Source organism: Pyrgilauda ruficollis, unplaced genomic scaffold (assembly GCF_017590135.1).
Source record: "Pyrgilauda ruficollis isolate IOZ18807 unplaced genomic scaffold, ASM1759013v1 scaffold28, whole genome shotgun sequence".
NCBI classification, from domain to species: Eukaryota; Metazoa; Chordata; class Aves; order Passeriformes; family Passeridae; genus Pyrgilauda; species Pyrgilauda ruficollis.
In genome coordinates this window covers 2,087,385-2,110,844 of record NW_024524155.1, presented here as the reverse complement: position 1 = coordinate 2,110,844, position 23,460 = coordinate 2,087,385, and the positions used below count along the sequence as shown (strand labels likewise).

Here is a 23,460-nt window from a genome sequence, read left to right as displayed (position 1 = left end):
CCCAGACAAGGCTCTCCCCCGCCAGGAAGCGGGCCATCCCCGCGGCCCCGGCCCACATGAAAGCGGAGCGGGCCGGGGGTCACTTCCAAAGCTAAAGTGATAATGGCCATTGTGCCGCCGCCGCCGCACTTAAAGGGCCCGCCGCCTCCGGCCGCCCTGCCCCGCTGCGCCCCGGAGCGCCCAGGCACCCTGTGCCCCGAAGCATCCTCCTGCCCCACATCCCGCCCGGGCTCGCAGCCGCATGGCCAGTGGCAGAGCCCACTGGGGCCACGGGGTGGGAGCTGGGCGCCTGCGTGGGACACCCTTTGTGTCCCACGGGGAGCAGGCATGTCCCAGGTGAGTGTCACTGCAGCCCAAGGGTTGGCACAGCTTGTATGTGTGTCTGCTCCCTTCTGGCTTGCTCCTGACGAGGCCGTGGTCCTTCTGTCCTGCTAGCTAGGAGATGCCCTTTCCTCTCTCCTTCCCGAGTGGTGACCTTTCACCATCAAGGCCAGGTTGCTGGGACCCCTGGGCTCCTAAGGCAGACAAAGCTGCCCATCAAAACCTTTTCGTTTGTCTGTGGGAGGCATCCAAATTACAGAAACATTTTCCCTGTCCTCAGCTCTGGACAGCCTTACATCTGCCTGCTGATGCCTGGGCCCTCAGTGGAGCTGTCTTTCTCCCCATTATCTCTGCCCTGCTGCCTCCTCAGCCTAATCTCAGGGCCGAGGTCCCCCTTCTTAACTCCCGCTCTCACAATGGCTTCATCCTGTCTCTTGGGCATCACGTGAGGCTGTGCAAACAGCCAGCACATCAGGCACCTTGTTCCAGCATCGATCCAGCATTGCTAAGTTGTCAACACCACCTCCACCCTATGGCCTCTCCACACGTCCAGAGCTCTAGCTTCCTCCAGAACCTCTCATCCCAACCTACACCACCCCAAAACAGGAACCAAGGAGCCCATCTGGTCTTGCGTGTGAGGGTGCATTTTAATGACAGGGGCCAAGAGGGAAGAGTTGGGATCTTCGTTAACTGTGTCAGTGCTTCATGTCCCCTGTGTGTGTGGAGCTCTGGTTGCAGGCAGTATCTAGTCTCCTCTCCCTCTCCCCAGCCTATCCCTGGGGACCAGCTTGAAACCCACCACAATTGCTCCAAATCCAGTGAGGGGCACAAAGTAACTCCTGATGCCAGAGACATCAAGGGCTTCCTGCCTCACATGTCTCTGCCCTTAGGGAACCTCACTGTGGCACTCATTTCTAGTGCAGTATTTGGCAACGAGAGGGCAGGAGGGCTCACAGAGACACCATGTATAGGATTCCTGTGAAATTCAGGAAGCAACCAAACACAGATATTTCAAAGGGTAAATGTGCCCAGCTCCCTCTCCTGCTGCCTTCGCTTACACCACAGTCCAGGGGCAAGCATTGCTGCACAAATCAAGGCATACCTTCACTGCCCAGAAGCACATATCCTAGAGCATTTTTCCCCACTTCTCTTGTCTCACATTTGATCCCAGGAATGCAGGGAGGGTTTGACAGGAGGAAAGGGCTCCCTGGAAGCTGTGGACTGGCTGATTGAGAGTCCTCCCAGCCTCAGTTAGGAATCATCATCCCAGGTGACACTGAACCCCGGCCTTCAGGACTCAAAGAGGTCACTCTCAGTGAACCCAGAGAAGCTACTGTGCAAGGAAGAGAGACCTAAACCATTCCCAGGTGAGCTTTATCCCCTTCAGACAGTCTTTCAAAGCCAGCTCCACTCTCTCTATCAACCTGTCCAGTCCTGGCTCTTTTCCCCTCTTGCAGGCTGGTATTCATATTCACAGCTGCTGAACTTCCCTTCTCATCCTTCATCCTTTTAACTTCTTGGGTTGCAAATGCAAAGCAGTGCTCACAGGGCAGTGAGACACTGGTAAATGCCGGAGTCAGCAGGGTCAGTGATTAACATAGGAGCTGGAAAACACACAAAGAGACAGCTTGGGCAGTTCTGTTATGCAGATGACTGCACACACCCGCTTCCAGTTTATAAACAAGTAGTTAGCATTTTTCTGTTCCTCGGAGGAGTTCAGTGGGGGACCAGAGTGCTTCCTGCTTTGGTGCAGGATGCTTCATCATTACAACCATGGAGACGTTTGCAGTTTAGCTATGGCTGCCAGAAGTTTTTCTGTCTCTTGGGTTTTAACCTGCCTGCTTGCAGCCTGTTCTCTCCCAGACAAGGCTCAGAGAAAAGGTGCAGACATGTCCAGCTGTGGGGGGTCTCCAGGCACCGTGTTACCAGATGTGCTGTAAGGGAGGTTTTACTGCTCCAAGTTTGGGCACAGAGTCTTCCCCCAGATCAAGAGCAACCTCTTTGTTTAGCAGATAGAATTCTTGTTGGCTTGAACCTCATGAGGATGTCTCAAGGACTCATTGCTGAGTTCTTGTATAAATTCTTGTATAATAAGACAGGGCTTGCTCTGGTTCTGGAATGTGACAATCTTGACACTGTCACACATGGGGACAACATTTAAACACTCAGCTATCCACCCCATCAGGAAAGTTCCCCAGTCCCACCTAGGGGACCTCCAGGAGTGGAGGGAGGCAGAGCACCCTGCCTACTGCAGGGTTGTCCATGGGTGGACCAGATGAGACTATTCAGAGAGGATGGGATATAACTGAAACACCAGGGCAGCCAAATGCCATTTGGGGCAGGTCAGACTGCGGACTACTTGCCAAAACCACTTCTGGAGCTGGAAAAGGTTGACCCACACTACTTTATGACACATTTATGTTCTACACATGGGCTAAATTGACACATCCATCCTCTTAAAGTCATTGCTGGTGCTCTGGCTTGTGTTTTTCCCACCTTTCTTGTTCCAGAGCACTGCAGAATTTGAATCTCTCCAGGAAGTCAGGGGAGATGAGACTGTAGAGGGGCTGATGGAAATGAGAGCATGGGAGCTTCTAGGAGGGTCCTAAGTGTCTATTGCCTTGGCTGCTTTCTCTCTTGTGCCTGGCATTGCCCCACAAGGAAAGAGCAATGAGCAGAGCTTGCAGCCTGAACAGGCAAGAGAAAGCAACAGGTTGCTGCAGCTGCAATATTCCCACCAGTCTTAGGGAGAAGGAAGTTCAAGGGGTTCTGGTGCAATATTGCCCAATAAGGACCTGGAAAACATGAAGTCCACCGCAATTTTTGTAATAACTTGTTTACTGTGAATGACAAAGTCCTGTTTTGGCATTCGTATTGTCTGGTACTTCTCATCCCTAGGCCTGAAACCACCTTTGAACCCACTGCCTCATGTCTGTGCTGAAGCCCTTAAAGTGATGCTCAGAGAGAGCAATGGTCGGGCTCTACAGAGAAGTCCTGTGAGGTACCCTCCACTCTGTGCATGCCTGGGACAGTGCTGCAGACAGGTCTGCTTACATCATACTGAAAGGGAAAGTAACAAACTATAGGAAGTTTTCAGCCAGGAGTAGCAGAGCTGGAGTGATTAAATTATAAGTAGGAGATGATGTGAGGAAAAAATGTATTTAGTGGTGCTGAAGTGAGAACTGGCAAGCAGGGATATTCAAGTGCATCAACCTCAGCAAGGGACAGCAGTTAACAGGAGTGACTTCAGCTGAGAAAAAAAAAGAGCAACACAGACACAGAAGTATTTGGCCTGAACTTGAAGACAGCTTAAGGGCAAGGCCCAGCCAGGAGTTTCATCTTCCAAGGGAAGTGGGGAACTTGCCTACACATTAGATCCCACCTTGGACAAGAGACTGGAGGCTCCTAAGTCTCTCTCACACCCTATAGTCCTCTTCCTTTGAAGTGAATCAGAACTCAGGGTCATTCCCCATTGTCCAGCACTCATCAGTGTCACCTCCTTCCCATCCTGCAGAGAACACCCAGGACTCATTGCTGTTCTCTCTCCGACTTAAAATAACGCTTTGTGGGACATCAGTGCTGTCTTCTGAGAGCCACTCTCTGTCCCTCTTCTAATGGTTACTGCTTCCTAGTTCATCTTCTGGGTCGTGTTCGGCACTGACCAGCCTAATGCACCAGGACGCACAGGAGAGCCAGGTCTGCCTGCCCCCTGCCTGGGGTGCCACAGCCTTGAGAACAGGTCCCATCTCTAATTCACCTCTGCTCATCTCGGGGCTCTTTTCCCTTCTGGCTTCTGTCCAACTGGGCTCCCTTTTCTCTTCCCATTCTGTCAGATGGGGGGGAAAGTTTGAACTTGGTGTTGGCACTGTGCTCTTGCTCCACGAGGCCTCTGTGAGGCTCCTAGGTGTGCAGGAGGAAATTAAATGTGAAACAGCAAGTGAAGTACCATAGCACAGAGCAAGGACTAGGAGTCCTGGCTATATCCTGTGGTCCTGGCCATAGGTGGGAGAGTGGGGGAGAGCTGGGAACTGAAGGAGACTCAAAGTCAAGATCAAAGCATTTCCCTCTGAAGCCCTAACACTCTCCTTCCCTCCCACTTGCACATAAAAGCACTCTGCCCTCAGTGGGCTCTCCTCTGGGGAGGGTGGGTGGAGGAGGGGTCCCTCCCCCCCCCTTTTTTTTTTCCTGTGTTACTAATAATTCTTCTTATAGGTGAAATGCTGGAAATCCTTGACCTCTCCTCCCCCATGCCTGCTTCTTACCCAGATCCAAAGGGCCCAAAGCCGTTTCAATGACTATGAGTTCATGGCAGACCTGGCCTGCTTTGGGGGTGTTACCACCCAATGCCAGCATGGGGGAGATGCACCAAGCAAAGCCTTTGAAGTGTACAGTAGAAAGACACTGTTAGAGGCAAAGCACAAGGAAGGAGGATTGAAAAGAAAGCAGAGCAGTTTGGCCCACAGGAGGGGGAAAGGCTAATTAAGACACAGAGTGTGGAGAAGGAAAAGGCAGAATCATTAAGATATCACAGCAGGAGCCCGTGGTGCGGCTCCATGGAGGTTTAAGCCGTGCTGAGCCTGGCCTATGCTGTTTGCTCCCCCTCGGTTTCCCATTCCCACCCTCTGCTTTGGGGTGGCACAGGAGTGTGAGGGACTCCGTCAGTCAGTTCAGCTTGCTGATCCAGCTGAAAATTAGCTGGTTTAGTTCACACCCTAATACAGACAGAGCTGAAACTCAGGATGGGATTTTCATTACCCCTGCCTTACTAATGATCTGACAGAGGGCTAAAGCTTGTAGGTGACCTCACACTGGAGAAACTGCAAGCTCTGGTGAGGACAGGTACCTATGAGGAGACTAGAAATTGGAAACATGGGCAGGAAATGGTGGATTCAGTTTTGGAAAGCCCAGGAAGGGGATAATCTTCTGGCAGAGCTTCATTACGCAACATCACACAAAGCCAGCAGCACTAAGGAAGACCTGGGTAAGAGGGAAAGCAAACTACAGAATCAAGGCTGCATATTTTATGTTTCTTTCTGTGATGACAGAAGCTGCTGCTTGCTTCAGAGGACACTCAGGACCACTTACCACACAAAGGCAGCGAAAGATGGGTTTGTCAGGCTTCTCCCTGCATCCCAGCTTCGGGCCAGCAGGCAGAGAGGGACCACAGGGAAATGGAAACATAGAGGGGCAGTGGGGAACAGTGTGAGTCAGGGACTGGGAGGCCAGGGATGCGAGAGGATCTGGCTTCCTTCACTGGTCCAGGGCAGGGCAAAAATGCATGGAACAGGCAGGGGAGGTTGGGGGATGGGATGTTTCACACCTAGCAAGCAGGAGCAGATGGGGCTGTGGTTAAACACCACAAGGAATTAACTTGCACTGCCTCAAGGAGCCCAGGACCTAGCAAGCCAGGCCCAGCTCTCCCTTCCCTGGATTCATGGCACACACTTTGGTGACAGGTTAGCAGTGCAGAGGGGGTTTCTCTTGGGTCTGTAGCTAGTCAGGGAGCTGAGATATGGCCCTTCAGTGCAAACAGACCCATAAAACTCTGCTCAAGTTGTGATTGCCAGTCCTTTCCCAAGCCCTGCCCCCAGGCACACACTGAAATGGCCATGGTGTTTGCTGGGGGAGAAACGTGAGAAGTAGAGCTGGAGTGCTGTAAAAGATGTAAATGTTTCTGTGCTGACAGCAGCTGAGTGTCTAGGGCACAGCCTCAGAGGGGGGATGGAGAGGCACTGAGAAAGCACTTCTCTTTTGTTCTTGATCTTGGCTGCCTCTAGGAGGGTTCCCAGGAAAAATCGTGAAGCTGATACGCCAAAGGGAGCTCACAGCGTGTGCTTTATCAGGTGGAGGTCGTGGGGTGCCAGTGACAGAACAAAGGGCAGGGAGAAGGAAGAAGTAGGAGGGCGGGCTTGGGACAGACAGTTGTGGCCATCTCATCTCTGTGTTAGATCCTCTGACTCCCCTGGTGCTGGAAAGCCATTTCATCAGTCGAGGAGGGAAGGGAAGGGAAGGGAAGGGAAGGGAAGGGAAGGGAAGGGAAGGGAAGGGAAGGGAAGGGAAGGGAAGGGATACCCCCTCATCACAAAGTGGACAGCAGAGCAAAGGAGTCAGTTCAATCCTGGTAACAGTGACCCACACAACTGCCACAGCTGCAGTACTGCCCCATGAGAGGATGTGACTGCCTAGGAGCAAACGTCACCCAGGTCTGATGCAACAGCTGAGAAAAAAAAACCCCATGATTCTTTTAACATAAAAGTTAGTCATCACTGAGGTCAGGTTTTCACAGGGCTGATCTCTGCCCTCTGGAGCTTAACCTTTAGGTATGACCGATAGCATTGTGAATTCCAAAAGAGATGAGAGAAGGGAGATGAGGGCAAGGAGAAAGGGGCACTGCTTAGAGACAAGGCCATTTGCTGAACAAACACACTGATGTGTCTTCTTTCATCCCTGAGAGCATATTCACCGATTTTGTGAAGTGTGAAGTATGAATTATCTGGACCACTGAGCAGGTAGCAGCAGAGCAAAGATGAAGGAGATGAGGATGAAGGAAGAGAAGGAGGGCTGGGAGGCAGGGAACTGGCAGAAGAACAAAGCTACTAGGCATATGGGAAGAGGGACCCACAGGATACGTGCAGAAGCCCAAAGGCTCTGCAGAAGAAATGGCATCAATGGAAGTTAGGTAGAGACACACGAGTAAGGAAGGCATGGCAGCTCACAGGATCTCTCATTTCTAATCACCAGGCTTGTCCAGAAATGTACTTGTTCTGAAATATTTCATAACTCAGAATTTTGGGTTATGAAACCAGATTCCAACCCAAACCTGAAAAAAAATAAATTAGTTGTTTTCTGTATTAAAACTGGGGTCACTGAGAAGCCAGAGAGGGTCCATTCACTGACAGCTCATTGCTGCTTTCTTGAAGTCCGTCCCTCTGCCGGGGGTTTCGCACTGCTTCGTTCCCTTCCTGCGGCACGCACTGCCATTCATCGTCACGCTGGGTGGGGATCGTGCCTAATCCCAATGTCCCGGCTTCGGAAATCCCCTGCAGTGGCCACTGCGAGTTGTGAGTCCTTTGGAAGCAACCTGAAACTTCACTGCCCACCCCAAAATAAAACGAATGTGCAGAATTAGTACGGTACTTCTTTCTTGTCTCCCCTGCAACAGGCGGGCAATACCTGCTGCCCACGGCGACTGTCCCTCAGCCTCTGGGATCCCCAGAGGGATCAGTTCGTGCCTGTCCGGCTCCTTCCTCAAGAGAGGCGTTAGTGCTCTGGATCTCTGGCCCTGCCGCCTGTGGCTCGGCCCTGGACCCTGCCCGGCACCACGGTCCGTCTCTGTGAGCAGGCGGCGGGGAGGAGGTGAGGGACGCGAGCACACCCCCCGCGCCGGGATCGCCCGCCCGGCTCCGCTGTGAGGGAGGCGCGGGCGGGGCGGGCGCTGACCACGCGCAGCCGCGCGGCGCCTCCAGGGGGCGTCGTGCCCGCGATCGGCGCGGCGTGTCGCCAGGGGGCGCTCCCGCTCGGCCGCGGGGGAGGCGGCGCTGGCGGCTCGAGCTCTGTGGTGACGCCGCACGCGGAAGCGGCGGCAGCGGCGGTCGCCCCCGGGCGGGGCTGATGCCGGGCGAGGAGAGGTGATGAATATTCATGTGGAGCGCCCGCGGGGGCGGGACCGTCCGGGCCGGGCCGCTCGGGTCCGGAGGGCGCCGATGGCGGGGGGCAGCCGCAGAGCGGGGGGCGCCGGGGCCGGCGGGCGGTGAGGACGGACCGGGCTGGGCCGGGGCGTGGCGGAGGCGAGGTGGGGTGAGACCCCCGAGCTCACTGCCACCCCCCGCGTGTCCCTCCGTTGCAGGGCTGGTTCCCGGCTGGACGGGCTGTTCCTGCGGCGGTTCCTACGGCTCCTGGCCGTGCTCTTTCCTGGGTGGCCCTCCCCGAGCGCACTCATGTTCTTGACGCTGCTCGGTGTCGCCTTGCTGGGTGAGCCTGGGTGGTGGGGATGGGGGGCTGCACCCCACGTCTGCTCCTTGTGGTCCCGACTTTGCCTTGTCACCGCATCAATTCCTTCCCCTGCTTGCCTTTCTCCTCCAGAGCAGCTGGTTATTTACCAGGTCGGCGTCATCCCCAGCCAGTACTATGAGGTGCTAGGGAACAAGGACTTCTCCGGATTCAAAACATTGACTGCCGTTGCTGTGACTCTGATCATTGTGAACTCCACGGTAAGACCAGAGGCTCATGTGTCTTGGGAGAAGAGAAAGCTGCCCATGGCATGATCCTGGCCACAAAGGATTTACGTCTGCCCATGCCCTGGATCACTAGTACAAACTGCTAGTTTTTATTTAAGTTTGAAAAAATGTTTGTTCTCACTTATCTCTCCCCATCCATCTCTTTGCCCTTGTTCCAGCTAAAAAGTTTCGACCAGTTTATCTGCAACATGATGTATGTGAACTGGAGGAAATCCCTCACTGAATACCTCCACCGCTGCTACTTCCAAGGCCAGGTCTACTACAACCTGCTCGTGCTGCGTGAGGACGTCGATAACCCGTAGGCTGCTGGCAGCTTCTTTCAGTATCTTGCTTGGCTTCTCCTGGGCTGCTGCACACCTTTTCTCTTTGTCTCTGGGTAGGGGCTTGAGCCCTAGAAGCTTTTACCATGTAGGCACAAATCTAGGCACCCTCTTCTACCCTGGTGGGAGGTGATACCTATTGCTGGGAACTCCTGTGACTGCCAGTTGTGGGCAGGTTTTAGGGGCAGGATGTTTCAGTTGCAAGGAAAGTGGATGCTCATTGGAACAGGGATCTAGTGCTGCTATAAAACCTCTGGTCTGCAAACTCAACCCTTGACACTGTGTGATGTTGCAAAGGGCCTGGCTGCAGTCAGCAGTGCCTCTCCTTCACACAGCTGGTGCATTAGGACAGTCTCTGTTGTTTGAACTTCAAACACCAGGATCTGCAGCTGAGCACAGTTCAGTTGTATTTTAGTGGTTTGATAACCCATGGGAGCCAAATCCAGGAAGGGCTTTGTTTTGCACTGTATGAGGGCTACATTTCCCTTTCCTGTTCCTAGGAAGGAAGTGTCAGTGGTGACTTGAAATATAAGAGGAGGAGCTTTCAGTCTCTCCTTGTGGATCCCAGACCCACCGCCAAGAGGCCCCTCTCCAGTTTGCTTTGTGCACTGTCCTGCTTTCTGCAGAGCTGTTGATCTACCTGGGCTGCACAGCAAAGGTTGAATGCCCTTCCTCAGAGCTGTGTGTGGACCTTGGCCTTCCAGCCTGTCCTCACGCACAGGGCACTGCTGTCATAGTTGCACACTGTGAAGAGCTAAAAATCCTATGTTAGACATCATGTGAGAGGTCACAGAATCACAAAATACTCTTAGTTGGGGTGGACCCACATGGATCATTGAGTCCAACTCTTGAAGTGAATAGCCCACACAGGGATTGAACCCCTGGCATTATTACTACCATGCTTAACCAGCTGAGCTGATCTCAGTGTAGAATCTCCCTAATTCTTCCCCCTCCAGAATTTAAAGTTGTTATTATTAAATACTAGCTGAAAAACTAGAAATCAAAGGGGAATTTTTTCCAAATAATGTGTTGTTATACCATTGTTTTGAGACTCCAAGCTGGAGTGGGCACCTCTGATCTAGTCACTGCATTAGTGCCATTTCCCATGTTGATGGAAAGAGAGGAGAGCATGCCCAGGGTCCTGAGGAAAAATTGCTGTCTTGCAGGGACTCCTAATTCTTGCTAATAGTGGAAACTTCAAGAAACTGAAGCAGCTTCTGCAGTTCTGCTGCCTGTTGCTACTGGCTGCTTGTCCTTGCTCCTTCATTGCAGAGGAGGGTGGTTTGTGTGGCTGCTGCAAGAAAACATGCTGGGTATCTAAGGGGGAGCAGCAAGCTTGGGTCAAACAGCTCTGCATGTTGGGCAGTAGGCATCATTATCAAGCTGATGCACTTCCAGGCTGCTGTTGGTTTACTCCCAATATCATTAAATGTTCATTTCTGATAGTATTTTCCGTGGCATGGAGTTACAAGGAGAGGTTAAAAACCCATGTTTGTCATCAGGGCATGCAGCACTTGCTAGACAGTGCAGCACATTGAAGCCAGAAGCTCCTGCATGCCGGTCTTTTTCTTTGGGGACATGAGGGGAGGTGGAGGACAGAGGCCCCTCACCACATGATTATTCTGCTGAGGTTTATTTTTAACTAGGGAACATGTTCACATTGTGCAGTGAAATGTAGGAGACAACTGGGTCAGTCTGCCCTGCAGCAAGAGACTCTCATGGCCTTTGCAGACCAAATGTGTGGGATTACTGTGGAGTATGTCTCATTACACCTTGCTTCTGCTCCAACATTCAGTCTTACTAAACAAGTGTGGTTTTGGTGCCACTGCAAAAGTTCTCTTCATCTTGCAGTTCTTTGATGAGAGTTTTTTCCCTGCACCAGGTACTTAGAGAACAAAGTAGAGCAACAGAGATCTCCCATTATGCAGTGCAAACCAAACTGAGTGTTCATTCCACTTCAAAGGAATGAAGAGTGGGTTCTGAGTGGCATACAAGCACTTGCACCACCTAGTAGGGCATTTGAATTGATGCTTTCATGTGTTTCATGTATTTTCATTACATGTTATTTAATAGCTTGTAAAAAGCAATATCCTCCTGTGAGACTATAGCACAATTTAGGTTACAATTTTGTGGGAAATATTACAGTGTGAGGAGAAGGAAAAATGATGCTGCAAGGTCAGTCAGGGTGAGAGCTGCCCCAGAATTAAATCCATTGCTCTTCCAGAGCTGCAAAAGTGTTAAAAGATGAATGCCTTTGTGCTAGTATCTGCACTGAGACTATCCAGGAGTCCATCCTTGCTCCTCATTCTGAACTCAAGCATTAAGTTACAGCCTTTCCACTGGAGCTTAGCACAGTAGGCTGAAGCCTTCATCCATGTGCTCTGGACAGGTGAGGTGCTGAGAAGTAAATATACTGAAATTCTTCCTAGTTATCCCAAGTGCAACTCCTGCTCAGTAGTGGGATAGATGGGACTTGAGGGTTTGTCACCCATGTGGCTGCTGCTGGTGAGGTGAGAAGGCCTGGTGTGCTGCTTCCTGCTCTTGTGGGCTGGGGTGGGTGGAAGCACTTCCTTCTTGGCAGCAAAGGAACCAGAGGCACTCCATGCAGAGCCAAGGGATTGGCTCTTGTGAGAGGGTAGCTTTGATGGAAGTGTTTGCAAATATCCAGTAGCTGGTGAAGGTTTGTCTTGTGCTCTGGCCTGTCCTGGTGGGTCTGATGGCATCTCAGTCCAGTACTGAAGGTTAGGGAGAGAGTCAGTAGTTTTTCATAGTACAGAGGTTGTTCCAGGAGAGGAGTAAAGGACAATGATGCAGAGACCTTCAGCACAAGTTTTGAACAATGTTGTTGAAAGTGGAACAAGGGGATAAATACAAGGAACAGGTTGAAACCAATGGCAAGAGTTGTTCTTCCTGGGTGCCATGAAGGCCCTTGGGTGGGTCCTGCTGGGCCATGAAAATGGTCTCCTGTGGGGAATCTGCAGATCCTTCCCAGGTAAGCTTGTTCACCTGCTGCCTGTCCTGTGTTCATGCACTGAAACAGGCTGGTTTGTGCCCTGTTAGGGATTTAGTACTGGCTCTTGCTTCTGGGCTCTAATGGTGTCAATGGCTCTTCGTGTTGAGCAGGGACCAGCGCATCAGCCAGGACGTGGAGAGGTTCTGCAGGCAGCTCAGCTCCATGGCCAGCAAGCTCGTCATCTCACCCTTCACACTGGCCTACTACACATACCAGTGCTTTCACAGGTAACAATGTATCCTGGCCCTGCTTGCACGCCTCTTTTCTGTGTTCTTTTTTTGGACCCTGCCACCCACATTACAACTCCCCAGATGGATATTTGTACACATGGGTGAGTGATCTCTATACTCCAAGGAGAACTCTGCCTTGGGGATGCTGGGATGTGCAATGTTGGCCCCCAAACTTCTGTGAAAGCCAAGAGAGGTGACAGCTGAGGGCTCTGATTGCTTGAGCCTAATGGTGCAGGAGTGTCCTTTTGCTTGGATTATTGGCTGAGTTCTCTTTCTCCTCTGTAGCACAGGTTGGCTGGGCCCGGTGAGCATCTTTGGGTATTTCGTCATTGGGACGATGATTAACAAAGTGTTGATGAGCCCAATTGTGTCTAAACTTGTGCAGCAGGAAAAACTGGAGGGAGATTTCAGGTGAGTCCCAGCAGAGATATGTTTTCACTGCCCCTTGGCAGCTTCTGTGAAAGCTGCTTTTTTGTCCCCATTCAGGGCTGTATATGTAGCTAATTCTCTTGTCTGTGACCTTCCTCACACTCAGAGAAGTCTACCTCTGCAATGGTGCCTCAGAGTCAGTGTACTGAGCCCCTGCCAACCATTCACAGCCTTGTGTCATGGCAGGCAATGCCCTTGGTTCAGTCTCACAGCCCAGTCTTTCCATATCCTCTGTAACTCACCTCCTCCCCCTTGCTTGCAGGGTTGGCTGTGTGTGTAGCAGAGGCTTTGTAGCTTTCCCTGGGGCTCAAGGCATCCAGGGACAGCAGCATAAGCTGTTGTGGCACAGGGAACCCAGCCCAGGGCAGTTGGCTTTGGTGATTTTGTGTGGTGGAGATGCTGGTCTAGCAGCAAAGAGTAAGCCCAAGGGCTAAGAAGATGTGCACAGAGAGCACAATATCAAAAAAAATGTACCACTGAACTGGCTGTGAAAGATGGCACCTTGTGTTAAGCCTTGGTCTCTGGTGCCTTTCTGAGCCTGTTGAATATTTCTGCCAAGAGATGCCTCAGATCACTGCTCTAACATGCAAGATAAGTTTCCTCTAGGAATGGTTTTGGCTACATAATTCACTGAGCATTTGCGCACAATATTTTTTTTTTTTTTTTTTGCTTGTACAGGTTCAAGCACATGCAGATTCGTGTCAATGCAGAACCAGCTGCTTTCTACAGGTTAGTAGTGTTAATTTCTTTGTATCCTCATAAGGATTGTCCCAGTTCAGAGCATCCTTGTTCACATATCCCAAAGGAGCCTAAGTTCTGTTGCTGCAGCTTTCTATCCCTTCCACTGCAGCATCATTCAGCTCTGACACTCAGTTCTTTGCATTCTGTGCATCATCTGCAGAAATAATCCACAGCAGCTGGAGACAACGATCTTTCCTTTGCCTCCCTTCTAACATCCTCAGAGGCAGATACAGATTTGGTGCTGGCTTAGAGACCCTTACTGATGTTTTGCTAGGTCCTTACCCGGAAGATTGCTCAAAGTCTTATTGCATCTGGTTCTGTTGAGGACTCACATGTTGCTTCTGGCCCCATCCTGCTGCTGCTTGCCTGCATGTCTTCTGTGGGTGTGCTAGCTGCTACTTGGCCATCTTACCTCTGCTTTGCTGCTCTTGGTCAGCCTGTGCCCTGATCCTCCACATGCTGTACTGGTCTCTGAATTTGCTGAACACCATTCACCCGAGAGCTGAGCGCACAATCGGGAGCCCAGCAGCACCTCCCCCATTTAGTGATGCCCTGAAACCTGTTGAGCTGCTGCTTGGTTCACCAGGAAAAGAGGCATGAATTTGGTGTAGCTTGTGTTGGGGTGGCAGGAGGTTGCTGCTTCTCTCTTGTCACAAGTCTGCCTTTGCTCTGTATGTTGCAAAATTGCACTTTCAGGAATTGTAGTACATGTCCTCTCTGTGGTCTTCCCTGCTCATGATCTATATTTGGCTCCTTCATGCTATATTGAGCGAGCATTTCAAGTGTTGTGGTGCAGTCCCTACAATGGTTTGATTCAAAATCACTGATTTCATAACTTATATTGACAGGCATGAAACTCATTTAAATAACCAAAATCAATATTGGTTTGCACTGGCAAGTCTGAGTTATTTCCTTGTACTCTGATTGATTCTTACTGATTGATGATAATTTTTTGTAATGGAGAAGATGCTGTAATTACATGCCCTTATTTAAGATGCAATACTTTCCCTCACAATTTTGATTTTTTTTTTTAAATTCTATTACTAAGTAGAAAATGGAAAGTGGATTATTATACCAGAAAACAGAGTGTTTTGGTTCAGTACAATGTTTTAGTAGAAAAGCTTCATTTTGTGTGAAACTAGAACTTAGCTGATTTGCACACAACCAGGCATTTTCATGGTATACATCATAATTAAAAACGAAGGAATTTTTTAAAAGGTGCATTCCTAGAATCCTGCAAGAGGAGGAGCATATGGTGAGTGGCTGGTTTTGATTGCTCAACTTCTCTAGCTTGTGATCTTGTCCTCTTAAGACTGACTAAACATTGCTTTGGTAAAGGAAGCAACAGAAGCAGAGCACTGCCACCTTTTTACTTCTTTTGTTACTAAGTCCTTGGCAAACTTGCTTTAAAAGTTAAGTGAATGGGAGGAAAAGAGGAAACCAATACAACAATCTCTCCTCATCTGCAACAGAGTAATAGCTCTAGAACAAAGGTCCCCGGTTCCTTTCTTACCTTTAATTCCTTGTGTCCAGGCCTTTCTCCTTTCCTAATACATGGAAAGCAAAGACTGCAGCTCAGTAGTTACCTGAGATGTGTTATAAGGCAGTAAAGCCAAACTGAATTCTAACCAGGTGCATTTTTGAGAAAGAAAATATATATTTCTATGAACTGAGAATCTTTAGAAATGAGACCTCAAAAATCTTATTTTGGATGTTTTTGTGCTGCTTCTGGCCTTATCTTCTTGGGCCCTAGTGAGTCCCCTGTTGTGGTGGGATTGTGGTGGGAGCATGGTTTGTGTAGTGGGCACAAGCCTCTGTTGGATGTCAGGGGCAATAAGTGCTATGGCAGGTGGGAGACTGAAATGAGATGTGGAGCTCTCTCTGCATTTTGCCACCTGAGGGCAGCCCAGGCCTTGCAGAGCAGCAGAAGGAGCTGTCACGCTTGCTTGAAGGTGATGGTTTAGGAGATGTCTCCTTGCTCCTGGCTCAGCCTGGCCACTGGAGCATCACCACTAACCTGTGTGGTGGGTGACCTGATGGAGGTAGCCCTGGGAAGGGGGAAGTTGTGAAGCTGGGGTACCTTACCGGGGGTTCAGGACTTGCTTTCGTCCCATTCCTGTGGAGTGGGAAATGGGAAGAGGTAGGCTAAGGCTGCTGGCCATGCAGGCTGATTATCACCCCCTGGACTCTCCTTTACCCTCTCCTTTCTGGATCCAGCTGTGTAGCAGTGCCATCCCTCTCTTCCAACCAGGCTGTATTTGGGAACTGTGTTTGACGTTGGGTGTACATGGCTTCAGCCTGGAGCCTCGCTGACAGTGTCTGGCCTGGCTTTACCTCCTCCTGCTGCAACAGCAGCAGCAGCCATGGGCTCTCAGAGATTTGTAGGACTGCTTGCTTCAGCCAGAGTTCCTTGACAATACCCTTCAGGAAGGCAGTCCTGGCTGTTCAGTTCCTGGTCAATAAAGAGCTTGTTAGTCAGAGGTAAGGATGCCAGGTCCATTCAAAGCTTCAGTTTTAAAGCCCATGGTCCTAGGATGTCTGTGGCATGTTGCAATCTTACTTTTACAGGGCTGGGCGAGTGGAGCACATGCGCACAAACCGGAGGCTGCAGAGCCTGCTGAAGACCCAGAGAGAGCTGATAGGCAAAGAGCTGTGGCTGTACAGTGAGTGGGCAGACTGGGGGGTGAAGTGGGATGTGTGGTAACTCCATTCTAGCGGCCGATACGCTGGGAAACTCCACTGGGTAGAGCAGTTGGGTGGGTGCTGTGTTTTCTTCTTCTGCCTCTTGCTGGTGTGTGAAAGCACTGAGGGTGAACAGAGGGTGCGTCCTGCAGTGCTAAATAGGAATCCTGTTGTATAAAAGCCTCATAAAGAGGCAAAGTTGTAAAGGGCCCAGAATCTGGCTTTTTGTGGTGCAGGTGTTCACACACCAAGAAAAGAGGGAAGGGCTTGAGCTCTGGGGACTGTATATGTTGTTGGGAGCTATGGAAACTTCTTTCCCATAGAGCCTGTCCCTTAAGCATAGCTGTCCCCTGAAAATATTCCTTCTCCCATTTTCACTGAGTCCAGGTTTTTCTTTAAATGACCACTATAAAGACAGCTCTTCCTGATCTCAGCAGCACAGTGAGCTTCTGAGCAGTGTAATGGAGGGAGAACCCTGAACAGAAGTGTCTGTGGGAATTTGAATCTTAAGTCTTTTTGCCTGTGTGCTCCCAAGACACACTTCATGACAAACTATCTCACCCCAGAGCTTCCTTTTTGCCCTTCCCTTCTGTTTGCTGTGAATCAGTCAGGCCCCTGAAGCATAGCAGCAAGCAGGCAAAGTGGCTTTTGCCCCACAGTAGTCCCTGAGCTGTGTGTCTGGATGATAATTCTCTGCTCAGGGGCCTGCCCCAAAGTGCTCTTTGCTTGGCAAATGCTTTTTCACCCTGGTGCTTTTGCTATCCTGCAAAATGGGTTTTTCTGCTTTGGTTCATTATAAAGGGCTGAGGCAAGAACACAGCTCTTCCTCTGACTGGGCTCAGGGTCAGCACTTGGACCTGGCTGGGACAGAGGTTTCTATTTTAACTCACTGTCTTCTTTCAATGTGCTTGTGCCCAGTTGGGATCAACACCTTTGATTATCTGGGCAGCATCCTGAGCTACGTGGTCATTGCCATTCCCATCTTTTCTGGGGTCTACGGCGACCTGAATCCAACAGAGCTCAGTGCCCTTGTCAGCAAGGTGAGCTAAGGGTAATCTGTGACCCCATTGTAGAGGGTGAGCAGGCACTGAGGATGGAGGTTTCATGTGGTGCTGGTGACTCTGGGGCTAGATAACCTGCAGCACTTGATGTTCAGGTTAGACTGTCCCAAGTCACATGGAAACAGGAGCTTGTAGCCAGCTGGTATGTGATTAACCTGGGTGTGAGAACTGTCAAGGACACGTTTAGGTAAGTGTTTCCTGGCTCAGACCTTTGTGTCTTAAAAATCCCAGGAGGTCAGAAAGCCTCTGGTTTTCAGCAGTGCAGGTGGAGATGGGGTCTGTGCAGTGCTGTGGGTCTGGGTTGTGCCCTGGGCTACTGCCTGTGGTGAGCCTTGCCACCTCAGGCTGAGCTGGCTTGCATTCACTTTCCTGACCTGACTCATTACAGATACTCAAAACTGGTTTGTCATAGAGAATGCAGAGCTAAAAATAGCTAAGTGGGCACTGCAGGCTGAGACACCCTGCTCTGAGCCATATACGGTGCTGAGGCAGGGGTGGTGGTATGGATCTGTGTGACTTGGGCAAGCATGCTGGGCCCTAGGCAGGCCATCAGGCACTCTGCAGACACCATCCCTGGGTGACAGGACATGTGTCTACCTGGCAAAAACTGCTGCACTGAGCAGGGAAGCCCTGCTTCTTTCAGATGTGGTCATCTTCACTCCCACCATCCTGGGTGACTTCACCACTCCTCATTCATCTTGCTGAGACAGCTGATGTGGCCAAATGTGTGGATTCCTTGGCTGCCTCCTTGCAGTCATGGAATAAGGGTCAGGGCCCCAGCTGAGCACTGACCCTTACTCTGCCATGTGATTTCTCCCCAGAATGCCTTTGTTTCCATCTACCTCATTGGCTGCTTCAGCCAGCTCATAGATCTCTCCAGCACTGTGACTGATGTAGCTGGCTACACACACAGGTGAGCTTATCTGTGGGCACATCTCTGGAGGAAAGGGCAGTGCAGAACAAGATTCTGCCCAGGTCTGTGCTAAAAAAACCAAACCAAACCAAAAAAAAAAACCAAAAAAAAAAAAAAAAAAAAAAAAAAAAAAAAAAAAACAACCCCAAAAAAAAAAAAAAAAAAAAAAAAAAACCCAACCTGTTGCTCGTGTGCAAGCATGGGCAAGTTTGGATATTGTGAGGAGGCTGATGAAGTTGTCCCTGGCTTTCATGCAACCTCTTGTGTGTCTAGGATTGGTGAACTGCAGGAGACCTTGCTGAGCCTTGGCAACAAAAAAAATGATAACTACTCAGAAGCCAAAACCAGTTGGGATTTGGACAGGTGAGTTGCCTCTCAGCAACTGGCTGGCTTGCAGCTTACGTGCCAGAGTGTGGGGTTGCCATGGGAGGGAGGTGGCCCTTGGTGTCACAGTCTGTTGCACGCATTTGGTTGGAGCAGGCAGTGCTCACTGTCAATTGTCATTCCCAGGGTGTGTGGGGCAGGGCTACTGTCACAGAGGCACAGGAGGTCTAAGGTGTCTGATTTTTGCCAATCTCAGCACTTACCCCCAGATCTCTTGTTCTTTGTTTTGGTGGTGGCCCAGCAGCCATTCTGGGGAGGACCCAGTGCCAAGGGACACAGCTTTCCTTCTGGAGCGAGTGACACTCTCAGTACCATCCTCTGGCAAGCTGCTCATCAAGGACTTGAGCCTCAATATCTCACAAGGAAACAGTGTGATGATTGTGGGAAACACTGGTACAGGGAAGACATCTCTCCTGAGGGTCCTCGGAGGACTCTGGGAGAGCACACGGGGTGAGGACTGCTACTTGCCTCAGCCTTCTTCTTCTCAACCAAGGCTACCCTGCCTTTTCAAGGTGGCAGTGTGGCAGTTTGTGAGGCCAGTATCACCACGTGATGGTGAATGTGTCACTGATACACTGATTTGAGCCACCCATCTCTTGTCACAGTCTTTGGCTCTCATTGCTTTGCCCTGTGTTGCAAACACACTTTTGTGGAGACTTGTTGGTTACTTCATGGGACAGGACTACATGGGGCAGTGGGAAGTTCCTGCCTGATACTGCCGATGTGATGAGTGTCTCTGTGCAGGGAGCATCAGGATGCTGACCTGCTTTGGCCCCCGAGGAGTGGTGTTCCTACCACAGAGGCCCTTCTTCACTGATGGAAGCCTGCGTGAGCAGGTGAGCCCAGGGTCTGTCTTTGCTGTGGCCTCCCAGCTGTGGTCATGCCCTGCAAACCCTGCAAGAGGGTGATACCTGTGGCTGCTCCTTCCCTTGTGCCTGAGTTCATGTTGTTGCATCTCTGATGGACAGAGTCCAGCTCCCTCTGACATGGTTTCTTTTGCTCTGTTAAACAGGTGATCTATCCCCTGAAGGAGATCTATCCACTTTCAGGTTTGTGAAAATTCATTAGAGCAATTAACCAACGCTGTGGTATTGCCTCACTGTCCTGTACCCAGTGCAGCTTCTTCCCTGATGTAACCTATCAGGAACACTCATCCATTTTGCTTTTGTTGTTCTGGTGTTCCCTAGAAGATTTGTGTGTGTTAAGGTCAATTCTGTGTCCTCCACCTTTTGTGAGGGAGCATACTCAGTTGATAAGAACTTGCTCTCTTAGTATAATGAGGACAAGTTGGCCATGCTCTTCCTGCTGTGCTAGACATGCTATATGTTGGTGTTGGGATACATCTGATTTTGGTACAGCCTGACTTTTGGCAAGCCATGTTTGCCTTACTCTTATTTTCCATCCAGGTCCATCTTTTACTTTTCCACTTTTTCAAAATGATGTCCCAGGGCTTTGCACACTGTTGTGGTCAGAATATATGGATCCTTTCTCTCCCCTACCCTCTTCCAAAGCCAGACCACATGTGCTCTGCTGTAGCTTGGGAGTCACAATCTTGCTGAGAGTAACTACAGCCCTCAGCTACTGTTGTGGCTCTCCAGCAGCTTCAGAGAGGTCCATGGCAGATGCACAGCACTTCCTCTCAACTTCCACAGATGCTAACTGTACCAGCTTAAGTGTGTGTTCTGCTCCACAGCTGACTCACCCTGAGGTATTTCTCTTCCACATAGGGTCCTTTTTCTAACTCCTACCTGACCCCCATTCCCATGACTCCACTACTTGTAGTGTGCAGTCTCAGCTCTAAGACAGCAACTGTTGGGCAGGGTCTTGGCAGTTGAAGCCTGGATCCTTGTATTCTGGCTGTGGCTGTGAACTGAGGCAAATCTCAGGTGTATTTGTGGAGCCCAGCTACCTCCTGGTATGCTGCTCACAGGCATGGTTAACACTTGCAAGGAAGGTCAGTCTTTGGGGCTATCTCTGCCAAAGCTCAGGGTCTGGTATAACTAAGTGGTCAGGTCAACTACATTGAGCCTCAGGAGGTACTCCACTTCTTCCCTCCTGCCTCACCAACTCCTTCATTCAGCAGTGGCCTTAGCACACACTGCCTCTCCTCATGCTGTATGGCTTTCTCCCTAGGGTCTGCAGATGATGAGAGGATTGTGCGATTCCTGGAGCTGGCTGGGCTGGTGAGTCACTGATAGCACTACTGCCTTCTTTGCTGGTGCCACCAGTGAGGGAAGGAGGGATGATTTTTTGTGGCAGCACAGCATGATTATGTGCTGAACTTATGTGGGGACATTGTCTGTGCCTGGGACACAACTGTCTGGGACAGAAAGAGGAGAAATGTGGTACAACTTCAGCTCAAGTGGGGAAAGGGAGACTGGTAAAAAGCGTGTGGTTATGCCCAGGGCCATAGGCTGACAGGGTTCAGGACTGTGTTCACAAGTCTGCTGTGCTCTCTGTAGACTGATTTGCTGGCAAGGGCTGGAGGACTGGATGAACAGGTGGACTGGAACTGGTAAGGGAGCTCACTGTCTGTATGTGTTTGGGTGATTTCTGAGTGGGGAACACTTCTAAGCAGATGCACATTGCTGCTGGATTTATCTGTGCCCATCTGTGTTCTGTGAGATGTGGACACTACACAGGAGCAAAGCCTTCATGGCCCAAGCATCTGTGCCAACAGTCACGAGCTGTGGTGTTCTGCAGACAGCTGACTGTGTACAGGGGTGCAGAGCCAGTTGCAGTATGGAAGGGAGCACAAGGGACACACAGGGACAGTTGTTTGCTGGTCTCCAATATCAGAAGCCGTAAGATTTTCAGCAAACAAGCTCTGTTTCTTGAGGAAGGTGTTGAATCTCGACCCTGCTGCAGGTATGACATCCTGTCCCCAGGGGAGATGCAGAGGCTCTCATTTGCACGGCTCTTCTACCTCCAGCCAAAATATGCAGGTGAGTGACTGACTACAAAGAGGGGAGAAAAAAAGACAAGGCCTTTGTTATACAGCAAAGCTGGTACAGAGACAGCTTGTGCTAGGAGCATGCTTTGTCTTGGTCATTATTTTCACAGCATAGCACACAGAGGATCCATTTGTGAAATGTGAAAACGTTTCATTATTTGTGTGGACGGTGGTAAATCAAGAGGCTGTACATAAGACATATTCTTCTTGGGGAACTGGTGATTAATGTTCATGGTCCATGTCCAGTGGCACCAGAAGAACTTTGTCAGCCTGCTCACCAGTTGCTGTGCAAAGAATTGCATGTGTTGGGGAATATGGCAGCAGCTGTCATATCTGAAGCTCTCGAGCATCTGTACGGTTGTGGGGCAGTATGGAAGGTTTAGCCCTGATGTGGCAAAAGAAGACAAGGAGCAGAGGGAGAAACAGTCCTGAGGGACCACAGAACATCTGTGATTAGCTAATGGGATCAATTCCTTAGGCTCTGCTGGGGGCTTGAGCTGTTGGAGGACTTGCCATGAGGGCCAGGTTGGATGTGGGTGAGCAGAGCCAGTTTCAGTAGCAGGTAGCTACATGTAAGTACCTCTCTTTCCCCTGAGGCCTGGGGCACAGCTAAGTGATGTCTGGGCAGAAGGAACCTGTGGATTGCAAACTAAAAGCTGTAGAGATGATTTGAATTTATTTGCTCCAGGTATGTAGTATTTACCCTTAATAGTCAGGAAGGTGCCACAGGCCATCCTACATACTCCATGTAGGGTCTGTGCTGGATGAGTACACTGACTGCTGTTTGGCCTGGCACTCTGGCACGTGGTCTGCCTGGAGAAGGCCATGTCTTGGCTTTTGCTATGATGGGGATGAGGCAGTGGTGGATAGCTGTTGAGGGAGAGGAATGAAGTGAACAGTGTGGTTTGGATGGATTCAAGTACTTGAGGGGAAAGACAGCTTTCCTAGTTGCCTGTCACCAGCTGTGCCAGAAGAATACCAGAGTTCTTAGGTTTTTCCTCACTTGCTTTCTGCAGATGCTCTTGGTGAGCTCCAGTTATTATGTGAAATGTTCTTGCGAGTTGCTCTCCTTGCCTACAGGAGATGTGTGGTTGGGAGAGGATTTGTGGGGCTTATAGCTTTTTTTTCAGTGTTAGATGAAGCCACCAGCGCCTTGACAGAAGAGGTGGAGCATGAACTGTACCGTATGTGCCTTCAGCTGGGCATGACACTGATCAGTGTGGGACACAGACCCAGCCTGGAAAAGGTGAGACAGGGAGGCAGCGCTTCATGCCTCCCTTGCAGTGGTGAGGTAGAGAGGGTCTCTGGCAAGCAGAGGGGAGTGACTGAGGCTGGAGGACCTCACTGTGGGTGGACTGTGCCCTTGTAGAGACATCCCTCAATGTGCTATTGAATTGCAGTTCCACAGCTGGATTTTGAAACTTCATGGGGAGGGAAGATGGGAGCTCACTAGATGTGAGAAGATGAAGCGGCTCCCCTCTGAGGAAGAATACTGAAGAACATGCCCTTCTCTGGCCAGCCACAGAACCTGCACATGTGTGGAAGAGCTCTCAATAGCAGACATGGAGCTGCCAAGCCAGCAGGTGTGTCAAGCAGTGCAAGACCAGTTCTGGATTTTGCTGATGGACACAGAGTGTGTCTGAACTCATGGTGTGGAATTCTGCCAAGAGTAGACACAGCTATGCCACCCTTCTCCCATCCTCCTTCTGCCTCCCTGGCTCTCACAAGAGAAAGGAGCTGAGCTCCTAGGCCGCCCTGAGAGAAGATGCTGCCTCATGGGTCTTGTAGAAACAACAGCCAGAGAAACCTCCACTTTGTCTGGAATACATTGGTGTGAGGCTACAATGCAGCCTCCTTTTCTGCCCTCTGTGCCTTGCGAGGAGCTCTGTCTTTGATACACAACTCTGCAGAATAGATTTATGTGCCTTTTGGCTCTGTTCAGAATTGTGTTTTCCAGCAGGAGACAAGGGGAGGAGAATGCTAGCACAGGGCATGTCTCTGCTCTCTTTACAACACACAGCTACAGGTGAAAAGAACATTTTTGTATTAAAATGTGGGGCCTGTTTTCAAACTGGTTTTATGGAGAAGAGTCAATATTTGTTAACAGGACTGTTGCATGTTTTCTTTCTGGGCTTTGCTTTGGAGGAGATGCTTGTATATTGGCAATGGTCCTGTA

General features: G+C 50.4%; 1 protein-coding gene across 7 annotated transcripts; it reads left to right on the top strand.

The window, feature by feature from the left end:
• Positions 1-7,860: 7,860 nt before the first annotated feature.
• ABCD4 (ATP binding cassette subfamily D member 4) lies at positions 7,861-23,359 on the top strand. 7 transcript variants are annotated; one of them, XM_041471859.1, is made up of 19 exons: positions 7,861-7,949; positions 8,168-8,292; positions 8,404-8,531; positions 8,717-8,856; positions 12,002-12,118; positions 12,407-12,532; positions 13,229-13,279; positions 15,860-15,954; positions 16,892-17,013; positions 17,856-17,947; positions 18,221-18,310; positions 18,573-18,781; positions 19,076-19,167; positions 19,344-19,380; positions 20,465-20,514; positions 20,794-20,846; positions 21,200-21,276; positions 22,415-22,530; positions 22,685-23,359. In XM_041471859.1, the coding sequence occupies exons 1-19, from the start codon at positions 7,933-7,935 to the stop codon at positions 22,778-22,780; spliced, it is 1,833 nt and encodes a 610-aa protein (XP_041327793.1). In that variant the 5' UTR covers positions 7,861-7,932; the 3' UTR covers positions 22,781-23,359. The 7 variants fall into 7 exon arrangements, with proteins under 7 accessions (XP_041327793.1, XP_041327792.1, XP_041327794.1 ...); XM_041471858.1 differs by having other exon boundaries at positions 18,561-18,781; XM_041471860.1 differs by having other exon boundaries at positions 7,944-8,071; positions 8,409-8,531; positions 18,561-18,781.
• The last annotated feature ends 101 nt before the right edge of the window (positions 23,360-23,460 follow it).

Coding starts and splice junctions, on each gene's coding strand:
- ABCD4 (XM_041471855.1), top strand. CDS start 7,953: ATGAATATTCATGTGGAGCGCCCGCGGGGGCGGGACCGTCCGGGCCGG. Junction 19,381..20,464: donor GGAGATCTATCCACTTTCAG/GTTTGTGAAAAT, acceptor CTTTCTCCCTAG/GGTCTGCAGATGATGAGAGG. Junction 20,515..20,793: donor TCCTGGAGCTGGCTGGGCTG/GTGAGTCACTGA, acceptor TGCTCTCTGTAG/ACTGATTTGCTGGCAAGGGC.